Source organism: Heteronotia binoei, chromosome 9 (assembly GCF_032191835.1).
Source record: "Heteronotia binoei isolate CCM8104 ecotype False Entrance Well chromosome 9, APGP_CSIRO_Hbin_v1, whole genome shotgun sequence".
NCBI lineage: Eukaryota > Metazoa > Chordata > Lepidosauria > Squamata > Gekkonidae > Heteronotia > Heteronotia binoei.
This window is the reverse complement of record NC_083231.1, coordinates 89,831,017-89,854,470: the sequence shown is the minus strand read 5'-3', so window position 1 is coordinate 89,854,470 and position 23,454 is coordinate 89,831,017. Positions and strand designations below refer to the sequence as shown.

General features: G+C 44.9%; 1 protein-coding gene across 1 annotated transcript in view; it reads left to right on the top strand.

Moving 5' to 3' along the window:
- The window catches only part of TET2 (tet methylcytosine dioxygenase 2), a 116,009-nt gene that overhangs the window by 67,751 nt on the left and 24,804 nt on the right, over positions 1-23,454 (top strand). Inside the window, exons 2-3 of the mRNA XM_060246967.1 lie at positions 2,943-3,046; positions 18,988-22,402. Coding sequence (XP_060102950.1) covers positions 19,033-22,402 — 3,370 coding nt within the window. The 5' untranslated portion in view covers positions 2,943-3,046; positions 18,988-19,032. The remainder of the gene's footprint in view (positions 1-2,942; positions 3,047-18,987; positions 22,403-23,454) is intronic.

Here is a 23,454-nt window from a genome sequence, read left to right as displayed (position 1 = left end):
GAATTACTTAAAATGCATATTGGACGAATCAGATCCTCATCCATTTGCACACTAATGTGCTGTTCTGAGTCATGCATCATGACATCTTCAAAGAGGCCAGTCGTAATTATGATGGATTAGACTGCAGAGTTGGTCCTAGATGCAATAATTGTTTCACAGATGCTCCTGATGTGCCTTGAATTCCTAATAAATCATGGTTGGTGGTGGTGGTAGTGGGAGAACATAGATCTGATAAGTGACTTAGCTCAAGTACAGTTGCTGAAAGAGGTGGAAATCCTCATCCTCTGCTTCAGCAAAGGGAGTTCCTTTGGAAGAAGCACGATCATTCTAGCACATAAGAGAGTAGGAGACCTCAAAATAATCATGCAGCAAACGATTTATTATCCAGCACTCATGGATAATGCAGTTTGCTGGTTTAATAATGTACTAGATACTCAAGCATATTGCTCTGTCCCACCACCTACCTGGAGGAAAACACAGTGACTAAACCCCATGCCCCTGTAAACGTTATGATGATAGCCCCCATGCCTGGCAGGACTCTTGTACATTTCTCCCTGAGCCATAGCACTGTGCTATGTAGGTAGCAAGCAAGGCAGGTACTGCTGTTGTAGACCACAGCAGCACTGACAGTGTTTGGAAATGTAGTAATGATGTCCTGGAGGAAAACAAAAAGTATATTTCTAAGTTAAAGTCCAGGATGTAGAAATGTTGCACATTGTGATGAACCAACTAGACAGGCATAGATTCAGGGCCTGAACACATGGATGAGAGGGTAGTATTGGGAGAAAGAAATTAGGCAGTGGGGGATGTTTTGGAGCAAGACAACTAGGTACACAACAGACAGGTTCTGCTTGAACTAAAAGGGAACTAGATTGCTGGTGCTTAATATGAGGTCAAAAAGCAAATTTTAAAATTACTCCTGGGAGAAAAGCTGGAGAGCATTTGGTTCATAAATATGAATGTAGTCCAGTAGCCTGTCTTCTTTCCCTTGGATTACTTATGGAAAGTGTAAAGGGGAAGAGAATCATCAAGCAATTAGAACAAAATGTTATCTATACTGGGAATTATGACTTTTCAAAAGGTCTGTATAAACAGGATTAAACAGTTATTGGTTGGTCTTCGTTCATAGCACTTCAATAGTACCTTGTGTTACAAACAGTTATTTCTTACCTTAGATGCAGAGGTCCATGTCTTGTAATAGCAAAGAAATCTTCCATGTTGGAACTAAGGGCTTCCTAGGGTGGAAGAACTTGGTGGAAAAGCAGGATGCAAATATTTCAAATAAATACCTTTATGCTGACTTGGACCCATTACATCTCAGAGTACATTGTCTTTTGTATGAACTTCCCCTGAAGTCTGATCTCTTGATCTTTAAAGAAGATCTGGCTTTAAATTCTTCAGGAGGTATGTTTGGTAGTCCAGCTTCTATCCTGGTCAGGGGACAGAGACTGCTCTGGTCACCCTCACAGATGACCTTAGAAGGCATCTGGATCAAGATGGGTCAGCGCTGCTACTGCTTTTAGATCTCTCAGCAGCATTTGACACAGTCGATTATGATCTAATGACCCACCGCCTTGCCAACATTGGAGTTCAAGGGGTGGCCTTACAATGGTTTTCCTCCTTCCTCCATGGTCGGGAACAAAAGGTGGCAATTGGTGAGCAGACTTCCCTGCATTATCCACTAGAGTGTGGCATACCACAGGAAGCTATTCTCTTGCCAATGATGTTTAACATTTATATGCGCCCCTTTGCCCAGATTGCCAGAGGTTTTGGTCTGGGTTGTCACCAGTATGCAGATGACAACCAGCTCTATCTTGTTGATGGACGACCACTCAGACTCTACCCCAGACCAGGGTGTTGGAAGCAGTGGCTGGTTGGTTACAACTGAGCCGGCTGAAGCTTAATCCAACCAAGATGGAGGTTCTGAACATGAGTCGTGAGAGGCTAAGATCGGGCATCCAGCTCCCCACCCTGGATGGTGCACCTCTTGTGCCAGCTCAGAAGGTGAGGCGTTTGGGTGTGATACTGGATGCCACCCTCTCTATGGAGGCTCTGGTCACAGTGGTTGCATGATCTGCCTTTTACCATCTTCGGAAGGTCAAAAACTAGTGCCCTATCTGGCTCCTCAGGACTTAGCTACAGTGACCCATGCAACAGTCACTTCCAGGTTGGACTACTGTAACTCGCTCTATGCAGGCTTCCCCTTGAGGTTGATCCAGAAACTCCAGCTGCACAGTCTGCACTAGCTACCAATTGAGTACCGGATCCGCTTCAAGGTTTAGCACTGATGTTCAAAGCCTTGCACAGGCAGGGACTGGCATATCTGTGGGACCATCTCTCCCCATATGAGCCTCGGAGGTCATTACGATCAGCAAACCAACATCTTTTGACCATCCCTGGCCCAAAGGATGTCCAGCTTGCCTCGACCAGGGCCAGAGCTTTCTTGGCCCTGGCCCCGACCTGATGGAATCAGCTCCCTATGGAGGTTCAGGCCCTACCAGATTTGTTACCATTCTGGAGGGCCTGTAAGATAGAGCTGTTCTGCCAGGCCTATGGCTGAGGCAAGCGGGCATCCTTATTTTATTACACCGTCTAACTGGCCTCCCAACACTGATTGCCATCTTGATTGCTAAAAATCGAGCCAATATAGTTGATATTTTTTGGACATCTAAGTTACCTGTGATAATTATGTTCTTAATTTATTTTTTCACACCATCCATGTTGCCTTAAATTAATTCTGATCTAATACCTTAATTGTTTTAACTGTTTGATTGTTTTATTGCTGGTTTTAATTGTTTTACCATGCTGGAATCTGCCCTGAGCCCACTATGGGAAAGGGCAGATTACAAATTTACAGAAACAACATATATAAATAAAAACACATAGTAGAGCTTTTTCAGTCACAGCGCTTTTTTTCTTTTTCTTTTTCTCTTACACTACAGAACCTCACAGCAGAATCTTGTTGGTCTCTAAGGTGCTACTGGACAAGCTGTCTACTGAAGACCAACATGGCTGCCGTCTGAAACCATTTTAAAGCCAGGATTCGGTAACACTTGAATATTCACACAAACTTTGAGATGTATTTTTTAACTTCATTTTATGCCCCTCCTTTATCCTCCTACAACAGAATAAAAATTGTTGTCTGTCTTCAGGCTTGTGTTTATTTACTTAAGTTATTTATTTAGAACATTTTTATGCAGCACCTCCAGGAATCTGCCCAAGGAAGCTTGCAAACTCTTTTATTTGAATAGTCAAATATAGGCCCATCTATGGATGCTTAAGACTGGGCCAACATTAACAGAATGGAAACTTTTCTCCAAACTTGTGGAACCCCACAGGTTTGCAAAAAGAAAAAGAAAAAAATCTTAAACTTGCAGTGCAACGGAGGGGGGCTGTTGCAGTAGGGGAGAAGAATGGAACCAGGAGCAGCAGCACTGGGGACAGGTGGGTGAGAAAGTTCCTCCTCGTGTCCTTCCCATGCTTCCAGCACTGCTGTCCACAGTCTTGCTAATTAGAAGCTGATGGGAAAGTTTGCAGAGGGTGGCTCAAGTGGTGGCTCTGAAGGCAGGCAGGTGAGAATATCCACCTGCCCAACTCCATAGTCTCTGCTTGAACCATGTACCCCTTAACTGGTGAGACTGCAAGGAAGTGTTATGGGCAGTGCTACCTCTAAGCTGTAGAGTCTTATGAACAAAAATTCTACTTCATGAGCTACTGGCATTAAAGTTGTGAGCTACTGCATAAATTCGTTTGTATGGGGCCATCCTTCCTGAACTAAGACAAAAATGTGTGAGCTGGAGGCTAAAAAACTGCGCTAGCTCACACTAACTCATCTTAGAGGGAACACTTGTTGTGGGGCAAGGAGAATCCTTCTCACCCCACACCTCCAATTCTGTTGCCTGAGTCTTGCTGGTTAAAAGCTAAACGGAAAGTTTAGAGAATAGTCAAGTATAGGCCCATTAGGCAGCAGCTAAATCACAATATAATCTGCAGCATTTTGTTGTGAGTCCCCACTTGTAAAAATAACAACAATAAAATATTAAAAGTTATTAATTAAAATTCAGCATTGAAAAAGTTTTAGCCCACCATGAAAACATTGATAATAAAAATAGGCCGGATAGGAAATAGCTTCATGGAAAGCCAGAATCCTTGAAAAACAGTGTCATTGTGTGTCTCGTAATATCACTACTAGCAAAAATATGTGATGTCATGACCACACCATAACACTGTAAGAAAGGAACTTCAAGAACAGAATGGAGAGAGAAATTGCTGAATTACAAATTATTATGAAACTTGGAACAAACACCTCCCCAGGACTGAACAGGGGTATTGGGTTTTTTTATCTCATTACGGATGCTAAACCCACTCTGTGAGTATAGCTATACATCCACAGTATTCCAGTATGTTTCTCTTTTAGAATTGTGTATCAGTATAATTATTTGTATTGACATACTCAAAATAGGGATATTGGCTGTATATCTTATTAAATATGCTTTACCCATTTTTACTATATTTTATTATATTCCTTTTTCCTATGGCAAACTAGAATTATGTTTACATGTTAAAAAGTAAATTAGGTGAACAAGAACATCACTATCCAATGTATTTCTCTTTTAGCTGTATTAACACACTCAAACAGGGACTTTGGTTGCTTATCCCATTACATATATTGAACCCATCTCCCATTGTTATTGACAGACAATCTCACATTTTGACGTACCACTGTTTTGTTGCTTTCGCATGCTCATGCTACTCAGATAAAAGGTTTGCTCAATTTGTTCATTTTACTATTCTGTCATTGTACCATTTTACATTCTAAACCACTGCCTACCAGATAATTTTACTTCACTGTCATTGGTTCTTAAATCTGTACCATGTTACATTCTGGGCCACTGCCTACCAGCTATGTATGGCTCTGCTCAGCTATGTATGGCTTTGCTCACTGTGCTGGATTCCTCATCTGATGAAGTGTGCTTAAGAGCACACGAAAGCTTACGTTCTAAATAAAAATTGGTTGGTCTTAAAGGTGCAACTTGACTCCTGCTTTGTTCAGCTGCTTCAGACCAACACGGCTGCCCGCTTGGATCTATCAAATATCTACTGTAAACACCATAGAGAATTGGGGCATTCCTAGAGCCTCAGACTGTGGCTGTGACATCACTTCCGTTGCCAGAAGTGACATAGTGGTATACTCTACTCTGTTGCCTCCCTTACTTGGAGGAAAGCAGCAGGAAGGCCACAGCAAAAACATAAAATTCCTACCTAAACCAGATAAGTGGCAACCCTAGATGGACTTGTCATATTAGTCACAAAGCAACCCCATAAAATTAAAAATATTTGTTTGTTCTGCCTTTATCATTGTCTTACAATTGGCTTTTTTTTTAAAATGTGGTTATTATGTGAAATGTTTTTACATGCAGCAATGCTTGTGAGTAATGAAAGACATATAGCTAACATAATATCCCAGGGCTTTTTTGTAGGAGGAACTCTTTTGCATATTAGGCCACACCCCCTGATGTAGCCAATCCTCCAAGAGCTTGCAGGGGTCTTCATACAGGACCTACTGTAAGCTCCAGGAGGGCTGGCTACATCAGGGGTGTGTGGCCTAATATGCAAAGGAGTTCCTGCAACAAAAAAAGCCCTCAGTTGAGACTATCATAAGTCCTTCCATGTGAATTTAACATTCAGTTCATACATTATTACTTACAGATGAAAGGTAATCTATATGTTAACATATTTAGTAATCAGAGCCTTTTAAAAGGTTGATCAAGTATCAGTTACTTCAGCACTGGGTGTGCTTTAGAAGAGTACAGAACTGGAGATATTTGTTCAATCCAACCCCTGTTTTGTGAAGCACTTAAAAGCTTCTACCAACTTTTCCAGCTTCCCTCTCTTTCTGGCTCTAGATTCAAGCAGGAATTTGAGAGGACAGGTAGCAGGGCACAACACACAGCACTTCTGCTCTGAAGAAAACATGCTTACTCATCACTAAGAACAACATGAAGGAAAAAGAAAACAGGCTTTGACAAGTTCTTTCCAAACATAAATCCTGTGAAAGGCATACAGACATATGTCAATATGACACAATTCATGATATTCTTTATCAGAACACAGGGGACTGATGTGTTAATGGGAAGTGTTATTGTCTTAAAAGACAACATGGAAAGAGAAAAGAGAACATCTAGCTGACAACTTTGTTGAGTTCAAGACATAGAGGGAGCTTTGTAGGTCAAGTGCTGTACACAAAATGCTGTACATGACAAAAAAGTTCCTAGATATATATCTTCCCTGAAAATGACAATTGTTGAATTATTAGGGTGCTAAATTAGAATAAAGTTAGCTGAACTGTAATATATGCTTTTCACAGTAAAGTATCATATGCACAGTGTCTTGTTTTGTAGACTTTTCTCTCTGTGAATGGATATTTGTATGTTATATTAGTCACAAATCTTTGCCAGGAAACTTTTTTCTACAGTTGCAAACAAATTTTACTTTAAATCTGACATTTCCAATTGAAACTAGGGGTGTGCAAAAAAAAAATTTGGAATTACACGGATTCGGAAATACACGGGGACAAAAAATACGGAATACCGTGTATTTCCTATTACCGTAATAGGAATACCTGCATATACGGTAGATGCACGGCTATTTCCGAATATACCCCATTATACCCTATGGCCATTGAAATCAATGGCAAAATAGGGTATATTGGAAGCCACTTGGAGAGGAGGGGGTTTGAGGGAGAGCCCCCAAATTTGCAGGGGACCTGCAGGGAACTCTCCCCTACAAACCCCCGAAGTCCCAAAAAGATTGGGCCAGGGGGTCCCTGTCTTTGGGCTCCCCAAAAGGCCCATTGCCAACAATGATGGGGAAAGCCCAATTAGCCACTTCCTCCACTATAATTGTTGTGGGGGAAAGTGGCTCTGGCCAGAGGGGAGTTTGAGGGAGAGGCCCCAAAACTGCAGGTCAGCTTCAGGGGACTTCCCAGCATGAAACCCCCCTGGCCCAAAAAAACTGCACTCATCTGTGGGCACCCCAAAAGGAACACTACTCCCAATGGTGAGAAAAAACCAATTAGAGCTACTGCCTCACTGTAATTGTCGTGGGAAAAGTGGCTCTGGGGAGCAGGAGGTTTTGAGGAGAGCCTCCCAAACTGCTGTGCAGCTTCAGGGCACTGTCCCACACAAAACCCACAAGGCCAAGAAAATATTGGATTAGGGGGTCCAATTCCTGGGGCACCCAAAGCCAAACCTAACTTCACACCAGAGAATCTCTATAGGACCCAAATGCGCTCTATGCACTCAATCCCTCTATCTACTCTATGAACCTGCAGGCCTGGAACCAATATAAACCCAGTTGCCAACGTCACTGCCACACAAAACACAATCTGCTCAAGGTCTGCTCTGCAGACCTGGCTGCAGCAAACCCAGATGCCAGCTCTCCAGCCCTGCCCCAAACAACATGGGGAGAGCTGGCCAAGCACAACAAGCATGCTGGCTCTGGGTCTCTCACCCAGGTGCTAGCTTCCCTACCACAGAACACACAATCTACATCATTCTGTATCTGACACAAAGCAAGACTTACCTTGAGTGATGGATAGTTGGCTGGTCCAGATCTCCAGCCCTGACCCAAACAACACGGGGAGAGCTGGCCAAGCACAACAAGCATGCTGGCTCTGGGTATCTCACCCAGGTGCCAGCTTCCCTGCCACAGAACACACAATCTACAGATGCCAGCTCTCCAGCCCTGCCCCAAACAACATGGGGAGAGCTGGCCAAGCATAACAAGCATGCTGGCTCTGGGTCTCTTACCCAGGTGCTAGCTTCCCTACCACAGAACACACAATCTACAGATGCGAGCTCTCCAGCCCTGCCCCAAACAACACAACTCTCAAACAAGATAAATGGTGAACCACCACACCTATCTCTACATCATCTACACCAGAGACACTCACTTAACTGTGGGGTTCCTCAGGGAGCAGTTCTCTCCCCGATGTTATTTAACATCTACATGCGCCCCCCTTGCCCAGATTGCCCGGAGATATGGGCTGGGTTGTCACCAGTATGCGGATGACACCCAGCTCTATCTATTGATGGACGGCCGGGCCGCCGATGTTCCTATAAATTTGGACCTGGCGCTGCAAGCCGTGGCAGACTGGATCAGGTCGAGTGGGCTGAAACTGAATCCAGCGAAGACAGAGGTCCTTTGTCTAGGGCGTGGTGATCCAGAGGGAGGGATCTCCCTTCCAGCTTTTGACGGTGCGTCACTGGTACCAGTGCGCAGGGTCAGGAGCTTGGGAGTGTTACTGGAGTCTTCCTTGACAATGGAAGCCCAGATACCAGCCACTGCCAAATCTGCCTTTTTCCACCTTAGGCGGGCGAGGCAGTTGGCTCCCTTCCTGGAGCGCAATGACCTGGCAACAGTGATCCATGCAACGGTCACCTCGAGGCTAGACTACTGTAATGCCCTCTGCATGGGGCTGCCCCTGTGCCGAACCCGGAAGCTGCAGCTAGTGCAGAATGCAGCAGCTAGACTGCTATTGTGCCTACCTCGGTGGGAACATGTGCAGGCTGGGCTGCGGGAGCTGCATTGGCTGCCAGTTATTTACCGAGTTCGTTACAAGGTGCTGGTTATTACCTTTAAAGCCCTATATGGCCGAGGACCTGTTTACCTTAGGGACCGCCTCTCTCCATATGTTCCCCAGAGAGCACTGCGATCCAGCTCACAAAACCTTCTGGAAGTACCTGGGCCAAAGGAGGCCAAACTAAAAATAACTAGAGAACAGGCCTTCTCTATAAAAGCACCCCAATGGTGGAACCAATTGCCAGAAGAGGTGCGGGCCCTACGGGACATTAACCAATTCCGTAGGGCGTGCAAAACCGCCTTCTTCCGGCTAGCCTTCCAAGATGGAACCTGAAATGAACACCATGCCATCACTAACATCAGCAATCGAGATAGCAATATGATGAGATTATTTTAGATTGATTTTAGACTTTTATATTATGTAAATTTAATGGTAAATTTTAAATGTTATTGAAATGTATAACTGTTTTATTGTTTAACATGGCTCTTGCCACATTCTGTAAGCCGCCCTGAGCCTGCCTCGGCGGGGAGGGCGGGGTATAAATAAAATTTTATTATTATTATTATTATTATTATTATTATTATTATTATTATTATTATTATTATTATTATTATTATTATTATTATTATTATTATTATTATTATTATTATTATTATATTCTGTATCTGACACAAAGCAAGACTTACCTTGAGTGATGGATGGTTGGCTGGTCCAGGCTCTTTTGCATTACCCAGGGTGCACCATGAGGAGGCGAGCCAGAATTGCACCCCAAATGAGGAAGATCACTGGGAGGGCCTCAGATTGTGTGGGAGGAAGGGAACCATTCCTTCTCTCTCAGCTTAGCAGCAACACACCAGCATCACTGTCCCATTAGAGAGACCTCAGCATTGGTATGGCTGCTGGCTGCCTGTCATCATCACTGGCACCTCCCTCTTTCTTCCTCCTGCCCCTGAAAAAAAACCTGGGTTATCTGGGCTGGGTCTGTGGGTGCTGTCGGTTACAGTTGGGGGCTGCAATGGCCCTTTCAGTATTATTAGGCATGTGTGGATGGGGACTGGGGAAATTTGGATCGCTTTGCAGTTTTTAAACCAGCATTCACTTTTGGTTTGGGGATGGATGCACTGCCAATCAATTTGTGAGTGAGTTTTTGGGCTGTCTTTGGGCTCTAGTGTATTTTTAATGGGAGGGCGTTTTACAACCATCTTCCAAGTGCGGGCCAAGAGAGGATGCAGGCACAAGTAGGTGCTGACTTAATTCACTCTCAAAGTCTACGTTCGGGGAGCCGAATATAGGCAAGTTGGCCTTCAGGAAGACCAACTGCTCAACTGTCCAGGGTTGCAGGCAATTGTGATGTGGGCAGACAATGTCACCCATATGCAAAAAGACGCGCTCACTCTGCACTCTCGTCGGTGGGCATGAGAGGAACGCCTTGGCCACGGAGGAGAGGGCTGGCCAGACCCCCTCTTTCATGACCCAGTAGTCCAATGGAGACGTTTCCTGCAACTCATTGGGCTCCAAAAGATAGTCCCTCACCATTGCAGCATCCGTTTTCACTCTCAGGGGCCTACCGCTCCCAGAGGGGCCAATGAGCTGCCCGATGAGTGTCATCTCAGGACTCTTCATGGCGTGAGTCTAGCGGGAAGCAATGCCTAACCGGGGAGGTTGGGGATGAACAGCAGTGGAAGTGGCAGATGAGCTGCTTCCACCTCCCTCCTCCTCAGTTACCGGCACTGGGCCCCCCCTGACTTTGCAACGCTCGACCTTCTGGGAGAGCTCATCTCGCCAGTGATCGAGCTCATTGGCCTGCTCGGCAACTGTGCCCTTAAGGCGCGGATCTAACACGGTCGCCGTCATGTAGACCTTATCCTGGGTGAAAGTCTGAAAGCGGGCCTCAAGCTCTTCCTGCAGCCTAACAACCAGGGCGCGCACCACTGGAAGAACATCTGCACGGCCTTGAGCTGGCTCTAGAAACAAGGCCAGATCCTCACAGGCCATGTGGACCATGGGGACGACCAGTGCGATGCTTGCCGTGTCAGACGAGAGCATTTTTGTGTGGGTCTTGAAGGGCACAAGAACCCCCACTGTCTGAGAAATGACCACCCAATCCTCTTGGGTGAGACGGTTCTCATCCCGAAAGACCCTTGTCTCAGAGACAAAGGCATCCAGGGCTGCTCTCTGCTCCACCATGTGCTCCAGCATGACACAGGTGGAGTTCCAGCTGACGTCACCGATCAGGTGGTGCCCTGGCATGCCTGTCAGTGTCTGTTTCTCACGCAGCAGATATGAGTCCGTATTGCTGCGTGAGAAGTGACCCGTGATGTGCCGACACTTCTGGAGCAGAAGTTGGTACTCATGGGTCGTGGCTAGATACCGACGATCCTGGCTTTTTGTCTGGCCCAATGCGTCCTTAACCACGAGGTGGAGAAGGTGGGCCATGCAAGGAAGGCATTTTAGGCCCTGACGCTGGACAGCCGCCTTGATGTTGGAGCCACCATCAGTCACCACGAAGCCCGTGGCGACGTCCCCACTGCCTACCCAGCCCTCTAACTGCCGTGAGAGGATGGCTCTGAGAGTTTCCGCCGTTTGGCGCGTCAACTGCTTCGGTGTGCAGCAAGGCCCAGCGATAGCTGGCCTGTCGGCCCTGACCCTGCCTATTGCTACTGCCACCCCCACCCTGCACCTCACTGGGTTGCCACCAATGTGCAGTCAGGGAGATATACCCCTTGAATGCATGTTGGGAACTCCAGATATCTGAGGTGAAATGCACAGTCCCCCCGGCAGCACAGGACAAATGCTTTTTCACCACAGATCTGGTCACCCTGAAAACAGCTGGCACAATGGTCCTGCTAAGGGTGGTTCTGGAGGAACTTTGTACCAGGGCGCCAGGTACTCGAGCAACCCTAGCACCCCAGGATTCCCGACCACTGAAAATGGAAGCCCATGGGCGATCGGCCTGGCAAGGTTCCAGGTGATCACCCTCCTGCTGTACCTGATTACCCCTCTTGGCACACAGGTTGCACCCCTACCAAACATCTCAGGCAGAGATACCTGGCGTTCCTGTACTCCCATGGAACGCTCCTGGAGAGCTCCGGAGGTAGTCTCGATGGGACGGACCTCCTCCTGGCTGGGTGCTGTTGGCCGCTTAGGCACCACAGCACCAGCCTGCTTCTCCCCCTTAAGAAGCACCCCCGGGTGGTGCTTCCGCAGGTAGTTCCGCATCCCCCCCCCCCGGAGTCAGGTGGGCAGGGTTCTGCCCACGACTGATCCAGGCCCTGCACAGCTGGCACTATGCATAGCGTGGATCCTCCATAAGTTTGAAATACTTCCAGTTTTTGGAGGTGTACGAATGCCCAAGCTGACTGGCAGCTTGGGTGTCCGGAGCCACCTCCTGTGAGGGGCAGACACATCGTGTCTTGGGGTGGCAGGAGGGGCTGTCCGCTGGGGGGAAGTGGGCGGAGATGGAGGCACCTCGTGTGTCTCCATCTCTTCCCCCTCCACCCCATGCGGCCTCCCCTCCTGGCCATCCGCTGAAGGACTGCTGGTGCTCGAAGGAACCGAAGAAGGGGGCTGGTCCTCCTCAACCAGCTTCTCCTCCAGCTCGTGCACGACACTCTGCACCCCCCTTGGGATGATCGTTTTGGACAGAAAACTGTCCCCAAAGCTCATCTCCAAGGAGGGCTGCTATTGCTGCCCCTCCTCTGGCTGCTAAGGCCGAGCGACAGCAGCTGGAGGAGAGACTGCCCGAGCAGCAGACCCCTGCTCAGTGCCAGCACCTAATGGCACCTCTGCTGGGGGCGCCCCAGCAGCATCCCCGATGAAGGGCCCAAGGCGGGCCTTCTACTTCATCACACTGGAAGGTGGCTGTGGAGTAGCCCTACGCACAGGTGGCGGGGAGAACTGGGTCCTCCCCCTCCTCTCCACCCCTCTAGTCTTCTCCTTGGCTTTGCCCCCAGGGCCCCTCTTCTGCTGCCTGTCACTCATGTCACCCTTGGCCAGTTTCACACAACCTGAACTGAGAGTGGGTTTTTTTTACAAACCTAACTCACTCCACTGTACCCTGAACCAACAGGTGTCCTGACTTCTTTTTAAAAACCCTCCCACCAAAACTTGTTTGTTTTTTTCTTTGGTCCCTAACCTGTCTTTTTTTGGGTTGGGGTAGTAGTGATCTGGTAAAGTTTAGGAGACTAGGTGATCTTGCCTCTACCTGGCTACAGTTTTTAAAAGCCTACCTTGAGATGAAGGCAATCCTTGTTATATCCTCCTAGTGAAATTTCTCCAAACTAGATCCTGGGACAAACCGGATTTCCTTGCAAACTAGAAATCAGGTGTCCCCTATAACTTGAGAGAAGCTGTGGTTTACCCTATGGAAATCTAAGGATGCACCAGCTTTCAGTGGCTGAAAGCAAGATGCACTGCAACCCTAGTCTCTTTAAAAGGGAGCCTGATGTGGCCTAGTAGTCACACTGCCTTTTATGAGAAACCCAAAATCTTTTTAAATTGCCCCTATGTGGCCTAGTTGAATTTTGAAAGAAGATAAAGCCCTAAACTGGATTAATTTTTTTTTAAATTTTAAAAAACACAATCCCTAAAAACACCCTTATTAGTGGGGCAGCCTATTTAGTGGCCCTAAGCAAACCGAAAGCAGCCTCAGACTCCAAAAACAACTCTATAAAAACCCCACCCCACACAGCCCACACACCAACCTTCTCACACCAACCAGAGGTAACTTAAAAAAACCAAACGTGACAGAAAGACTAAAAAAAACCTTAACTTTTAAGTTAACCCCCCCCCCCCAAATCGCAAAACCAGGAAAAGGGACAACAGGAGAAGGCCAAGAAACTCAACTGTTAAAAAAGTGGCCTTTTCACCAATAAGAGACCTCAGGCCAAATCAGTCAACAATACCCCACCCCTAAAACCAGAACAGGAAGATGCAAAACCTGCAACAATAGATCCAAACAGAAGGCCAACAAACACAACTGTTAAAAAGTGGCCTTTTAAACAATGAAAATTAGGCCAAACAGCCCCCCCGCCAAGAACCAGAACCAAAAGAGAAAAGGAACAACAGCAACACAACACAGACAGCAGCAGCAAATCAAACACCACCACCCCCAAACCCAGAACCAGGAAAAGGGACAACAGGAGAAGGCCAAGAAACTCAATGTTAAAAAAAGTGGCCTTTTCACCAATAAGAAACCTCAGGCCAAATCAGTCAACAACACCCCCCCCCCCCCCAATCAGAACAGGAGGACGCAAAACCTGCAGCGATAGAGAATAGATCCAAACAGAAGGCCAACAAACTCAACTGTTAAAAAAAATGGCCTTTTAAACAATGAAAATTAGGCCAAACAGCCCCCCCCCCAAGAACCAGAAGAGAAAAGGAACAATAGCAGCACAACACAGCAGCAACAAATCAAACACAGAAGCCTTTTAAAACAGTAAAAAACTTAACTTTTAACAATACAGGAACTTTACCAACCCTTCCCCCCCAAAAAACCCTTCACCCTAACCCCAAGAAATCCAAGCCACCCAAATCAAGAAAAGTAAAAGGACACTGCACTTTTAAAAGTCCTCTCACTAAAGTAAGATACGGGGAAATTGGCAAACCCCCCCACCCCACCCCAGGCCCCCACCCCCAGCAGAACCCCCTAACCCCAAATAAGCTTCCTAGTTCTCACCTACCCCAATCTGGATAAGTAAAGGGACTCTGAGTCTTAAAAAGTCCTTTTACTAACTAAAATAAAAACAAGAACCCCAAGACTGTCTTACCTTAGTCTTCTCTTCTCCAGGCACTGTCTGGCAGGTCAGGCAAGGCTGAGAGAGAGCAGCAGCGGCTGAAGCCAAGGGTCAGAGCAGCACAATCTCTCTCTCACACCAACACACACCAGCACAACAGCAATGGAAATGGAGTCCAGCCAGGCAGACTCCTTAAAAATGTTCTCTGACCCTACACAGAGCAGTTTCAAAAAATAGCACTGCTCTGTGATTGGCCAGATAACACTGTTTACTTGGATACTTGGAAACAAAAGAACAACAATGTTGCTGATGGCTGGTGGATTAGCCCAGCCATCAGCTACACAACAGCCCTGCAAAGCATGCTTTGGATTGGTTGCTGGGGCTCCTATCCCCCTCCCCCTCCCTTCCTGATCCCAGGGAGGCTATGGGAGAGGCAGGAAAGGGCTTCCAAAGGCGGGAAAAGAAGCAAGCAGCTCCCCTGAAGCTACAGAAGCCCCTTTCCCACCTTTTGCATTGAATTCTGTATACTTCCGAATATCTATACGGCTCCCATATACGGCTCCCATTTAATGGCCTGAAAATGAAATCGGAAGTATACGATGCCGTATATTTCCGAATCATGGATGATTTGGTGGTCTATGCGGTTTGGCCGAACCGAATGCACACCCCTGATTGAAACATTAGTCATTCATGTGTCTTGATGCAACAAAAAGAACTTTTTGGGATTTAACTTTAGAGAAAATAATTACTTAGTCTTCAGCTAAATAATTGAGTTGGCAGAACTGTTAGACTAGTTACACCTAGAGCTCTACACACTCTAAAATAGGGGAAGGACGGTGGTTCAGTGGTAGAGCATCTGCTTGGGAAGCAGAAGATCCCAGGTTCAATCCCTGGCATCTCCAAAAAAGGGTCCAGGCAAATAGGTGTGAAAAACCTCAGCTTGAGACCCTGGAAAGCTGCTGCTAGTCTGAGAAGACAATACTGACTTTGATGGACCAAAGGTCTGATTCAGTATAAGGCAGCTTCATATGTTCACCTCTTAAAACACAATAGATATAAGACATTTAAACTGCCCTTGGCATATTCCTTTGTCATTTGTATAGGAATCTGTCCTATTCACACAAAAATGATTTAACATCCATTGGAGTTCAAATATTATCAGCTGAAATACAAATATCATGTAACAAAAATTACATATGGTGTTTTAGTCATGACAGAATTACTTGATTTGTGAAGTTAGTATCTATGTTGCATGGCATATTATCAGTCATACAGGCAATAGTAACCCCTCTTTTGATGTCATGTACTTTCCTGGATACACTTTTAATATATTATATCAAAAGTACTCTTAGTAGATGTTGCATGGTATTTTCAGTCCTTTGGGTAAATCTCTGTTGTGAAAGTTGGATAGTGGTGGATAAAGCAATTAATCTGGCCTTCTGTTATTAAGGTTAAAGAGATTAGTTACTCCTGCCTGTAAATTACTCCTTCCATCCTAGAGACTCCTCTCCTAATACCAGGAAAGTAGGTATGTGTGGTTACCGCATAGTCAGGGAAAGGAATTCTGCACATGCCCAGAGTACTTTGTTCGCCACTCTTAGCATTCAGAGTTTTCAGAAGCTGCCCTGGAGCTCTTTAGAGGATGAAAATGTTTAGTGAATTAATGAATAAGCACAGGGATGATCTTCAGATGTATTTAGGTTCTCCCAACAATCTTATTTCTTGGTCATGAGGGCTTAAAGTGGCCCAGATATGATGCTCCCTTAGCCCTTTGCAATCAAGTATTCCCTTTTCTGTAGTGAGAAGAAGTTCAGTAGTTCAAGCATACTTGAGCATTGTGCCTTCTTAAATCCTTTAGCCTTAATCCAAGATTTTGAGGAAAGTGAGGACAGAGGGGATTGACAATAGTCATTCATTGATAAAAAGTGTCCTGGATACACTCAGATGCACACATGCTTTCACACGGGTCAAGTTACAGCAAGTGACTTGTCATTAATGATTAAAAGAGCCTAGAATGACAGAGACTTGACATTCATTTTTCTGCGGTTCCTGAGTCTTTCCTCCTTGAGTTAGTATAAAAGCTGCCCTGTGATCTTCTCAGTATTAAAGTGTCAGCAGTCTGGTTCCAGTTCAGTTCAAGTGGAACCAGTCCTTTTTTCTTTTCTTTTTTTAACGTGCCTAACTATGTTCTTAATGAAAGTTAGAAAATTATTTATTTTAAACAAGTCCAAATCCATTAAAATAATCCAGGATATAAAAAACAGCATGTTGAGCAGTCTAAAATGATGTAGATAAAAGAATCATCAAGCCAGAGGCAGATCATAAAATAGCAAAAAGAGATAAATTCAGAAAGAAGGCACAATGAGTTTCTAAGAGATTTTTGCCCCCCATGGCTATGGACCAGCCTGAAAGAGCTCTCAAGCTTTAGGAAGTTTCTTTGAAATTGTAACTTCATTTTTAAAATCAGTAATACTGCTTTGGTATTTCACAAAATGATAAGAAATGCTGATATAAATGCATGTTGGATCGAAAGCTGGTTCTATGCAGTTGGAAGAAGATCCTTCATATCAATCCCATTGAATAATGCCATAAACCATGGTCCCCAGCATGGTGCCCACTGACACTTTGCTTAGCACTTGCCAAGTGTTCCCATGAAGTGGGTGGAGCCAGATGGGGTTGTAGCCAGGTATGGTTTCTGATTGGCTGTGCAGATTAAAATGTTATTGCTTTGGCAGCAGTTGCTACCACAGCCAGGGCTGATTTTATTCTCTCATTCCTCTTTCCCAGTGCATTTTAAAAATTACCTGTCTTCTTTCTTGCACTTGGACAGTTTCTGGGTATGATTGTGGCTCGCCTCCTGCAGTAGTCATTTTGTGTTTGGTTTTGCCTTTTGTGGCAGCCATTCCAACTCTTTTTTCAGAATTCCAAAGGTGCCCACAGGTTCAAAAAAGTTGGGGGACCCCACCTATATAAGCTTTAACTCCCCTTTTCCCTAAAATGGGGAGGGCCTGCAGATGTATCTCTCTTTCCAGGTGGCCTTAGCATTCAGAAATTGAGACTGGGCTGGTAGCCCAAATCCTGCCGCTCTCTATATGCAATCAAATTATTATCATCTAGGAGTGGGATTCACAGGTAATTAAAGGTGAAAGTTGGGCTAAATGTCAGGATTTCTCTTGAACCTGAAACTTCTATATCACCGATGGACCTTGTACATCTCAGATATATTTAATGGTCACTCGGTTCTAGTATGTTTCTAGACTAGGTACAGTTCTCTTGGTTCAAATTCACACATTTTATGTAATAAATGTGCTAGCAACAGTTGTTCCTAATTTTGAATGTCTGATTTTGTTCTTTTGTATATATCTCATCAACAGTGTAATCCTGTGCAGAGTTACTCCATTGTAAAGTCATTGACTTCAGTGGGCTTTGACTGGCATTACTCTGCACAGGATTGCAATGTAATTGTGTTATTACTCCAGGATCCCTCAAAAGGGCAACTTTGTGTTGAATCCAGATTGATTTCACTCATTCTTACCCAGTTTTCCTCTTTATTACAGTTCCTGATCCACATGGCTTTTGTCCATGCAGATCCCATTATACCCAGCATAGCAAAGGGGACCCCCTGCATGCTTTCCCACCACCAGAATACCTGGCTGAATCCAACCTTATTATAATATGTAATTGTATTTCTATGTAAATGGTGAAGTGATTGATTAAACTTAGACTGCTCACAGTTTTTAAAGAAGCAATTTGCAATCCTAAAATTTAATTTATTCATTTTATGGGCTAGTTTAAAACACAATAAGTGCAGTGTTCATTCTCAGTGGGTATAAGTAAAAAGTATAAGGTAAAAGTCATTTCCAGGTTGTATCCATGTATCTTCTACAGCATTTCAATCATGTAAATATCAGTTATTATCATGGAAGCATGGAAGTCCCCTAGTTTAGTTCCTGGAATCTCTGGTTAAATGCTTTCAGATAACAGTCACTGTGAAAGGTCTTTCTTTCTTGTCAGAGTAATGAGCCAGATGGACCAGTGTTCTCAGAATAAAGCAAATATTAATTGTAGACCCATATGGGTTGGATCCAGACAGCTTTCTTGTGCAATCACAATCAATTCCTTTCCTTATTTCAGCCTCCAGCCCACATGACTTTTGTCTATGCAAGTCTTGAAGTCTCCAGAGTATTATTTTTGGTGATCAAAGGGGATGCCCTCTTTCCTTTTTCACCAGTGGAAAAGCTGGTTGGATCCATCCTGTGCACATTCATCTGGCTCACAATCTGCACAGCAGAACTGAGAATATAATGAATTGTTCAGTGTTTGCTTCTTTCTACTGTAATGTATAATGCAGCTTTTGGTCTGGCAAGGCTGTGAATGCTATAACCTAATATGGCATGTGTGGAAACTGGGGAACTGGTAATGCAAATCTATGCAGAGTTATGCCCAACTAAGACTATCTAAGACAATTGATGCCAGTGGACTGTTAATTATGCTTCAAATATGCAGTTTGCTGGGGACACTTTTCTGGAACTAAGTGCCATTGAACAGACCTGAGTGGGCCTGCTTCGGATGACATGGATAAGTGCTTAAGTACTGTGTGCAGTGCACAGTTTGTTTTGGTGTTATGAAGTAAACTTGGGTTTTCCCCTCCCCCATTTTCTCTTTCAGATACAATAAAAGGGCAGCCTTGTGGATGGCCCCTAAATAGACCAGATGGAACAGGATAGAACCAGCCATGCTGAAGAGAGTAGTTTGAGTCCATTTCTAATACCGCATCCTTCTCACGTTTGTCAGGCAGAACCTTTGTCAGTGAAGCTGCAGAATGGAAACCTGTTAGCAGAGAAGACCCACAATGAAGTCAATGGCAACCACACATGGCTGCATTTCAAGACCAACTTTGCAACAAAGCATGCTGCAAAAGGAAGTGCAAATAATCGAATAAGCCCTGACCTGCTACAGGAAAAGAGAAATTGCACCAAGTATATGCAAAATGGTGGGATAAAACGCACGTTTAGTGAGCCCTCTCTGTATGCACTTCACCAGAACAAGAAACTGAAACAAGAGGAAGAAACAAAAGAAGAAAAACAGACCTCATTAGATAACAGTGATCAGCCAGATGTTTCTAATTCATGCAGTGAGAATGACTTTGTGGGTTTTGCAGAAGAAAAAAATGCAGCTTCGGTTCTTATACAGTCTTCAAGATACAACTCTGGTGCTTCAGAAACTCCTCATGTCTCCCAGGTTCAGAATGACCTGGAGAGCAAAAATATTAATTGCCACAACGGGGACACTGTCTTGCTATACAAGAACAAGGCAATGTCAATACCTAATGGTGCTATGGTTTCTGCCTCTTCTATGGAAAACATGCATGATGAACTTCTGGAGAAAACACTGTCTCAGTACAATCCAGACCATGTTTCCATTGCAATGCAGAACACGACATCTCTCAGAAATGCCATAAACACTCGGGCTGCTAATGAGTTGGCCTGTGGGGTCCCACATTCATCCCATACCTCAGGGCAGATCAGCTCCCTACAGACCTCAAACTCTGAGCTGCCTCAGGTGCTAACTGCTGTGGCTACTGAGGTCCACTGTACAGAAAATTCTGATAAAACACCCATGTTGCCAGGATGCTACACGTTTCAGAACCCAGAACTACAGTTACCACAGCAAAATTCTACAGATGCACATCAGTCCCCAAGTGAGGATACTGATGTCCCACGAAATATGGAGCAAGAACCCAATCAAAATTTCTCATTACCCAATCAAAATTTCTCACTAAATCCCAGCAAAAATCTGGAAGCTCCAAACCAGAGCTCAGAGAGATTGGCTGAGCCAGCAGAAGAAAATGGTGCTTTGTTCCAGCAACACTCCATGTTTAAGAAAGATTCTTTCAGTCCACCTCCTGTGGCAGCTTCATCCCCAACTTCAGAAATAAGCAATATTCTGTCCATTGGGGTTATAGAGGGACACAATTCTTATAATGCCCAAAGTGAAGAAATACTTTTGAGGGAAGAGAAGAATGTAGAGCAGCAACAGCAAGGGAAAATGGCAACCGAAATGTCTGGCCTTCTCCAGCAAGCACTTAGTTCTCAACAGGGTCTTCAAAAAGAGGTTCAGATTTCACAACAGATGGGCAGTGAGACAGATTTGGCCTGCACAGCAGTGCCCTCAGGCATCATGCAACAGTATCCAGAAGAAATGAAACCAAACTTGGCGCCTCAAGTTCAAGACTCAGGAATATTAGGAAGTAGGAAAGAGATGCAACAACATTATCAGCACATCTTGGGCCAGATTAATCAAGAGACCCTTGCTGACAATGAGAAAGGCCTGGTCAAAGATCATCAGATGCAGCCACCACAGCCTCGTTCACAACCTGCGTGGGCAGGAATGGCTCCCTCTCCGTTTCACTCGAGTGAATCACCTCACAAATCAAATGAAGTGCTTTTGAGGACCATGCTTCAACTCCAGTCAAATTCAAGTGAACAGACACATCCAAAGCAGTATTCTGGGAGCCCTGATGTCTCCAAAGGGCTTTCAGGGCAGCCATGCCAGCAGAACATCATGCAGTACGAACAGATGCGCACACTCTACACAAGTGAGGCAACACAGCTGACGCCTCATCTGACAGCTGACCAGCAAACACAGTTCCAGAAGCACTTACCACAACCTACCCAAATGGATGCTCTGATAAAACCCCACGAACAGCCCCAAAACACAAAGCACTTTCATTTTCAGAGCCCAGCTGAACACTGCACTGACCAGTCTTTGGAGGCACAGTTAAAGCCCCAGCACTTATGTTCTTCACCGCTAGAGAATGAACAATTCCTACAGTCACATATTTTGCAACAAATGCTCCAGACACAACCAACACAATTGCCGCAGCGTACACAACTCACCTCAAACTCCCAGCAGCAAACGGAGCACAGGAAAAGCAGAGAAGCCCCTCAGACCTATCCCCGTTCCAACAGCAATCAAGAGCAGCAACTGGGAGGGACCTCTCTGAGTCAGCTTAAACTAGAACAGTGCTTTGAAACAGCTAACAATTATTTTAAATCATCCGAGTTCCCAGGACAGAACCCCCAAACCAGACCAGACCGAGTATCAAGTATGAACAATGAAGATTCCTTTTATAATCATGCTTTTAAAGCGAATACTGTTATGAAGCATTCCTACCCAAACCACATACACTTAGCCTCTGAGAAAAAAGAGCCTGCCATGAACTCTGAGCTCTTTGTGGAAAACTTAACACACGACTTGCAGCACATGCAGTATTATCCGAATAGCATGACACCCAAGCAAGATGCACCCCAGTGCTTTCAAGAGCAAAAGCCACAGTCCCCACAAACGTCTGCTGTACAGCTACCCTTCCAGCAGACCCAGGGATACCATAGTTTGAATTCCAACATGTGTAGCCAGCAACAGAGGTACTCACCGTATAGTCAGCAAGCGCAATCCCACACTCTAGATCCAAGAGGGTGCCATCTTCCATCTCAACCCCACAGGGATTTTCAGAAGCACGCTGCACTTAGATGGCACATCTTAAACAAGCAAGAACAACAAATCAATCAAAACAAATCCGAGATGTGTGCTGGTATGGGGAATAAATCTATCAAAGTGGAAGCTAGCTCCAAGTCTAATGTCTGTCTACGTCCATTGCCCACAGAAAATAAAATGTGGAAGAAAACAATTAAACAAGAGATTCAGCACTTTGGTTGTGAGAACATGCAACAAAAAAGTATAATTGAAACAATGGAGCAGCAGCTGAAGCAGATTCAGGTCAAAACACTCTTTGATCACAAGTCACTTACTATTAAATCCCCTAAGCATGTGAAGGTTGAAACTGCAGGTCCCATCACTATTCTGTCACGAAATTCCAGTGCTACAGATTTCAACAGCCACACAACCTCTTTTGATCAACAGGCAATTCAATCTAATGAAAAAACACCAACCAAAAGAACTGCTGGGACAGTTCTCAATCATTTTTTAGAGTCACCTTCCAAGTTATTTGATACCCCTGTGAAAAACTTACTGGATACACCTATCAAAACCCAGTATGATTTCCCATCCTGTAGCTGTGTTGGTGAGTAACTTCTGTGTTTAGGATAAATACATTCAGTTCTATTTTTATAACTTACACATGATAACCCAGCTTTTGCTCCCATCCTACTATTTCCTTACTTTCCAGATGTGTTTGAATATGTAAATTTCATTTCTTTGAGCCTGTATTCAAACTGTACTTTTGGGGGAAGAAATCTCAATCTGGTGGGATTCTCAGGTTCTCACATTCCCTCCCCACATGTAGCTCCTTTTGTACTTAGAAAAAATTATGAGAGAAACCTGCTGTGCCACATTAATATGCACAAGCTTCCTGACCTCATAAACCATCCACCTCTTTTGAATGGGAATGGATAGACAGCAACACGTATTTTGTCTTGTCTACTTTTTTTTTGCATAGTATAAGGGGAAATGGAACAAGGGAAGGGTGCCTGTGAATTTCAGCATCTCATGTATGTGTGTTTTCTCCCCAGACGGTACTGTCTGAACAAGGTCAGAAATGCAAAGCCAAAATCACATGAAAATAAAATGAAGAAATCAAATCCAAGTTTTGTAAGGGTGAATTAGGACACTACCCTGGTTACAGTCAGGGGATGACAAAGACCCATACTAAACACACCTTCAAAAATGATCTGTGGGTATGGAGAAAGGTGATTTTAAAGTGGCAAAAGTGTATGTGGCTAGGTGGTTCTGAACCCTCAGCCCTTTTCTAAGCACTTTTCTCCCGCCCAGGCTACTTGGAATTTCAAAACCAGGTTGAGGAGGAGGGAGAACTCCAGGAGTGGACTGTAGTGGTAAGACTTGAAAGCACTGGGCACTTTACTTGTACCACCATCCCATATCTTTTAAAGACATGGGGGCAGACTGACACAAGACCCCTGCAGCTTGGGCCTTGGTATTTATCTAAATAAATGCCAAGGCCCAAGATGCAGGGGTCTTGTGTCAGTCCACTCCTGAAGTTCTCCCTCCTCCTCAACTTGGTTTTGAAATTCCATCTAAATCTTGTGTGGAAATGCATGCTAAAAGTTAAAGTGGTCACAAGCATCCCAAGTTTCTGCACTGCTTTTCTGAAGCAAC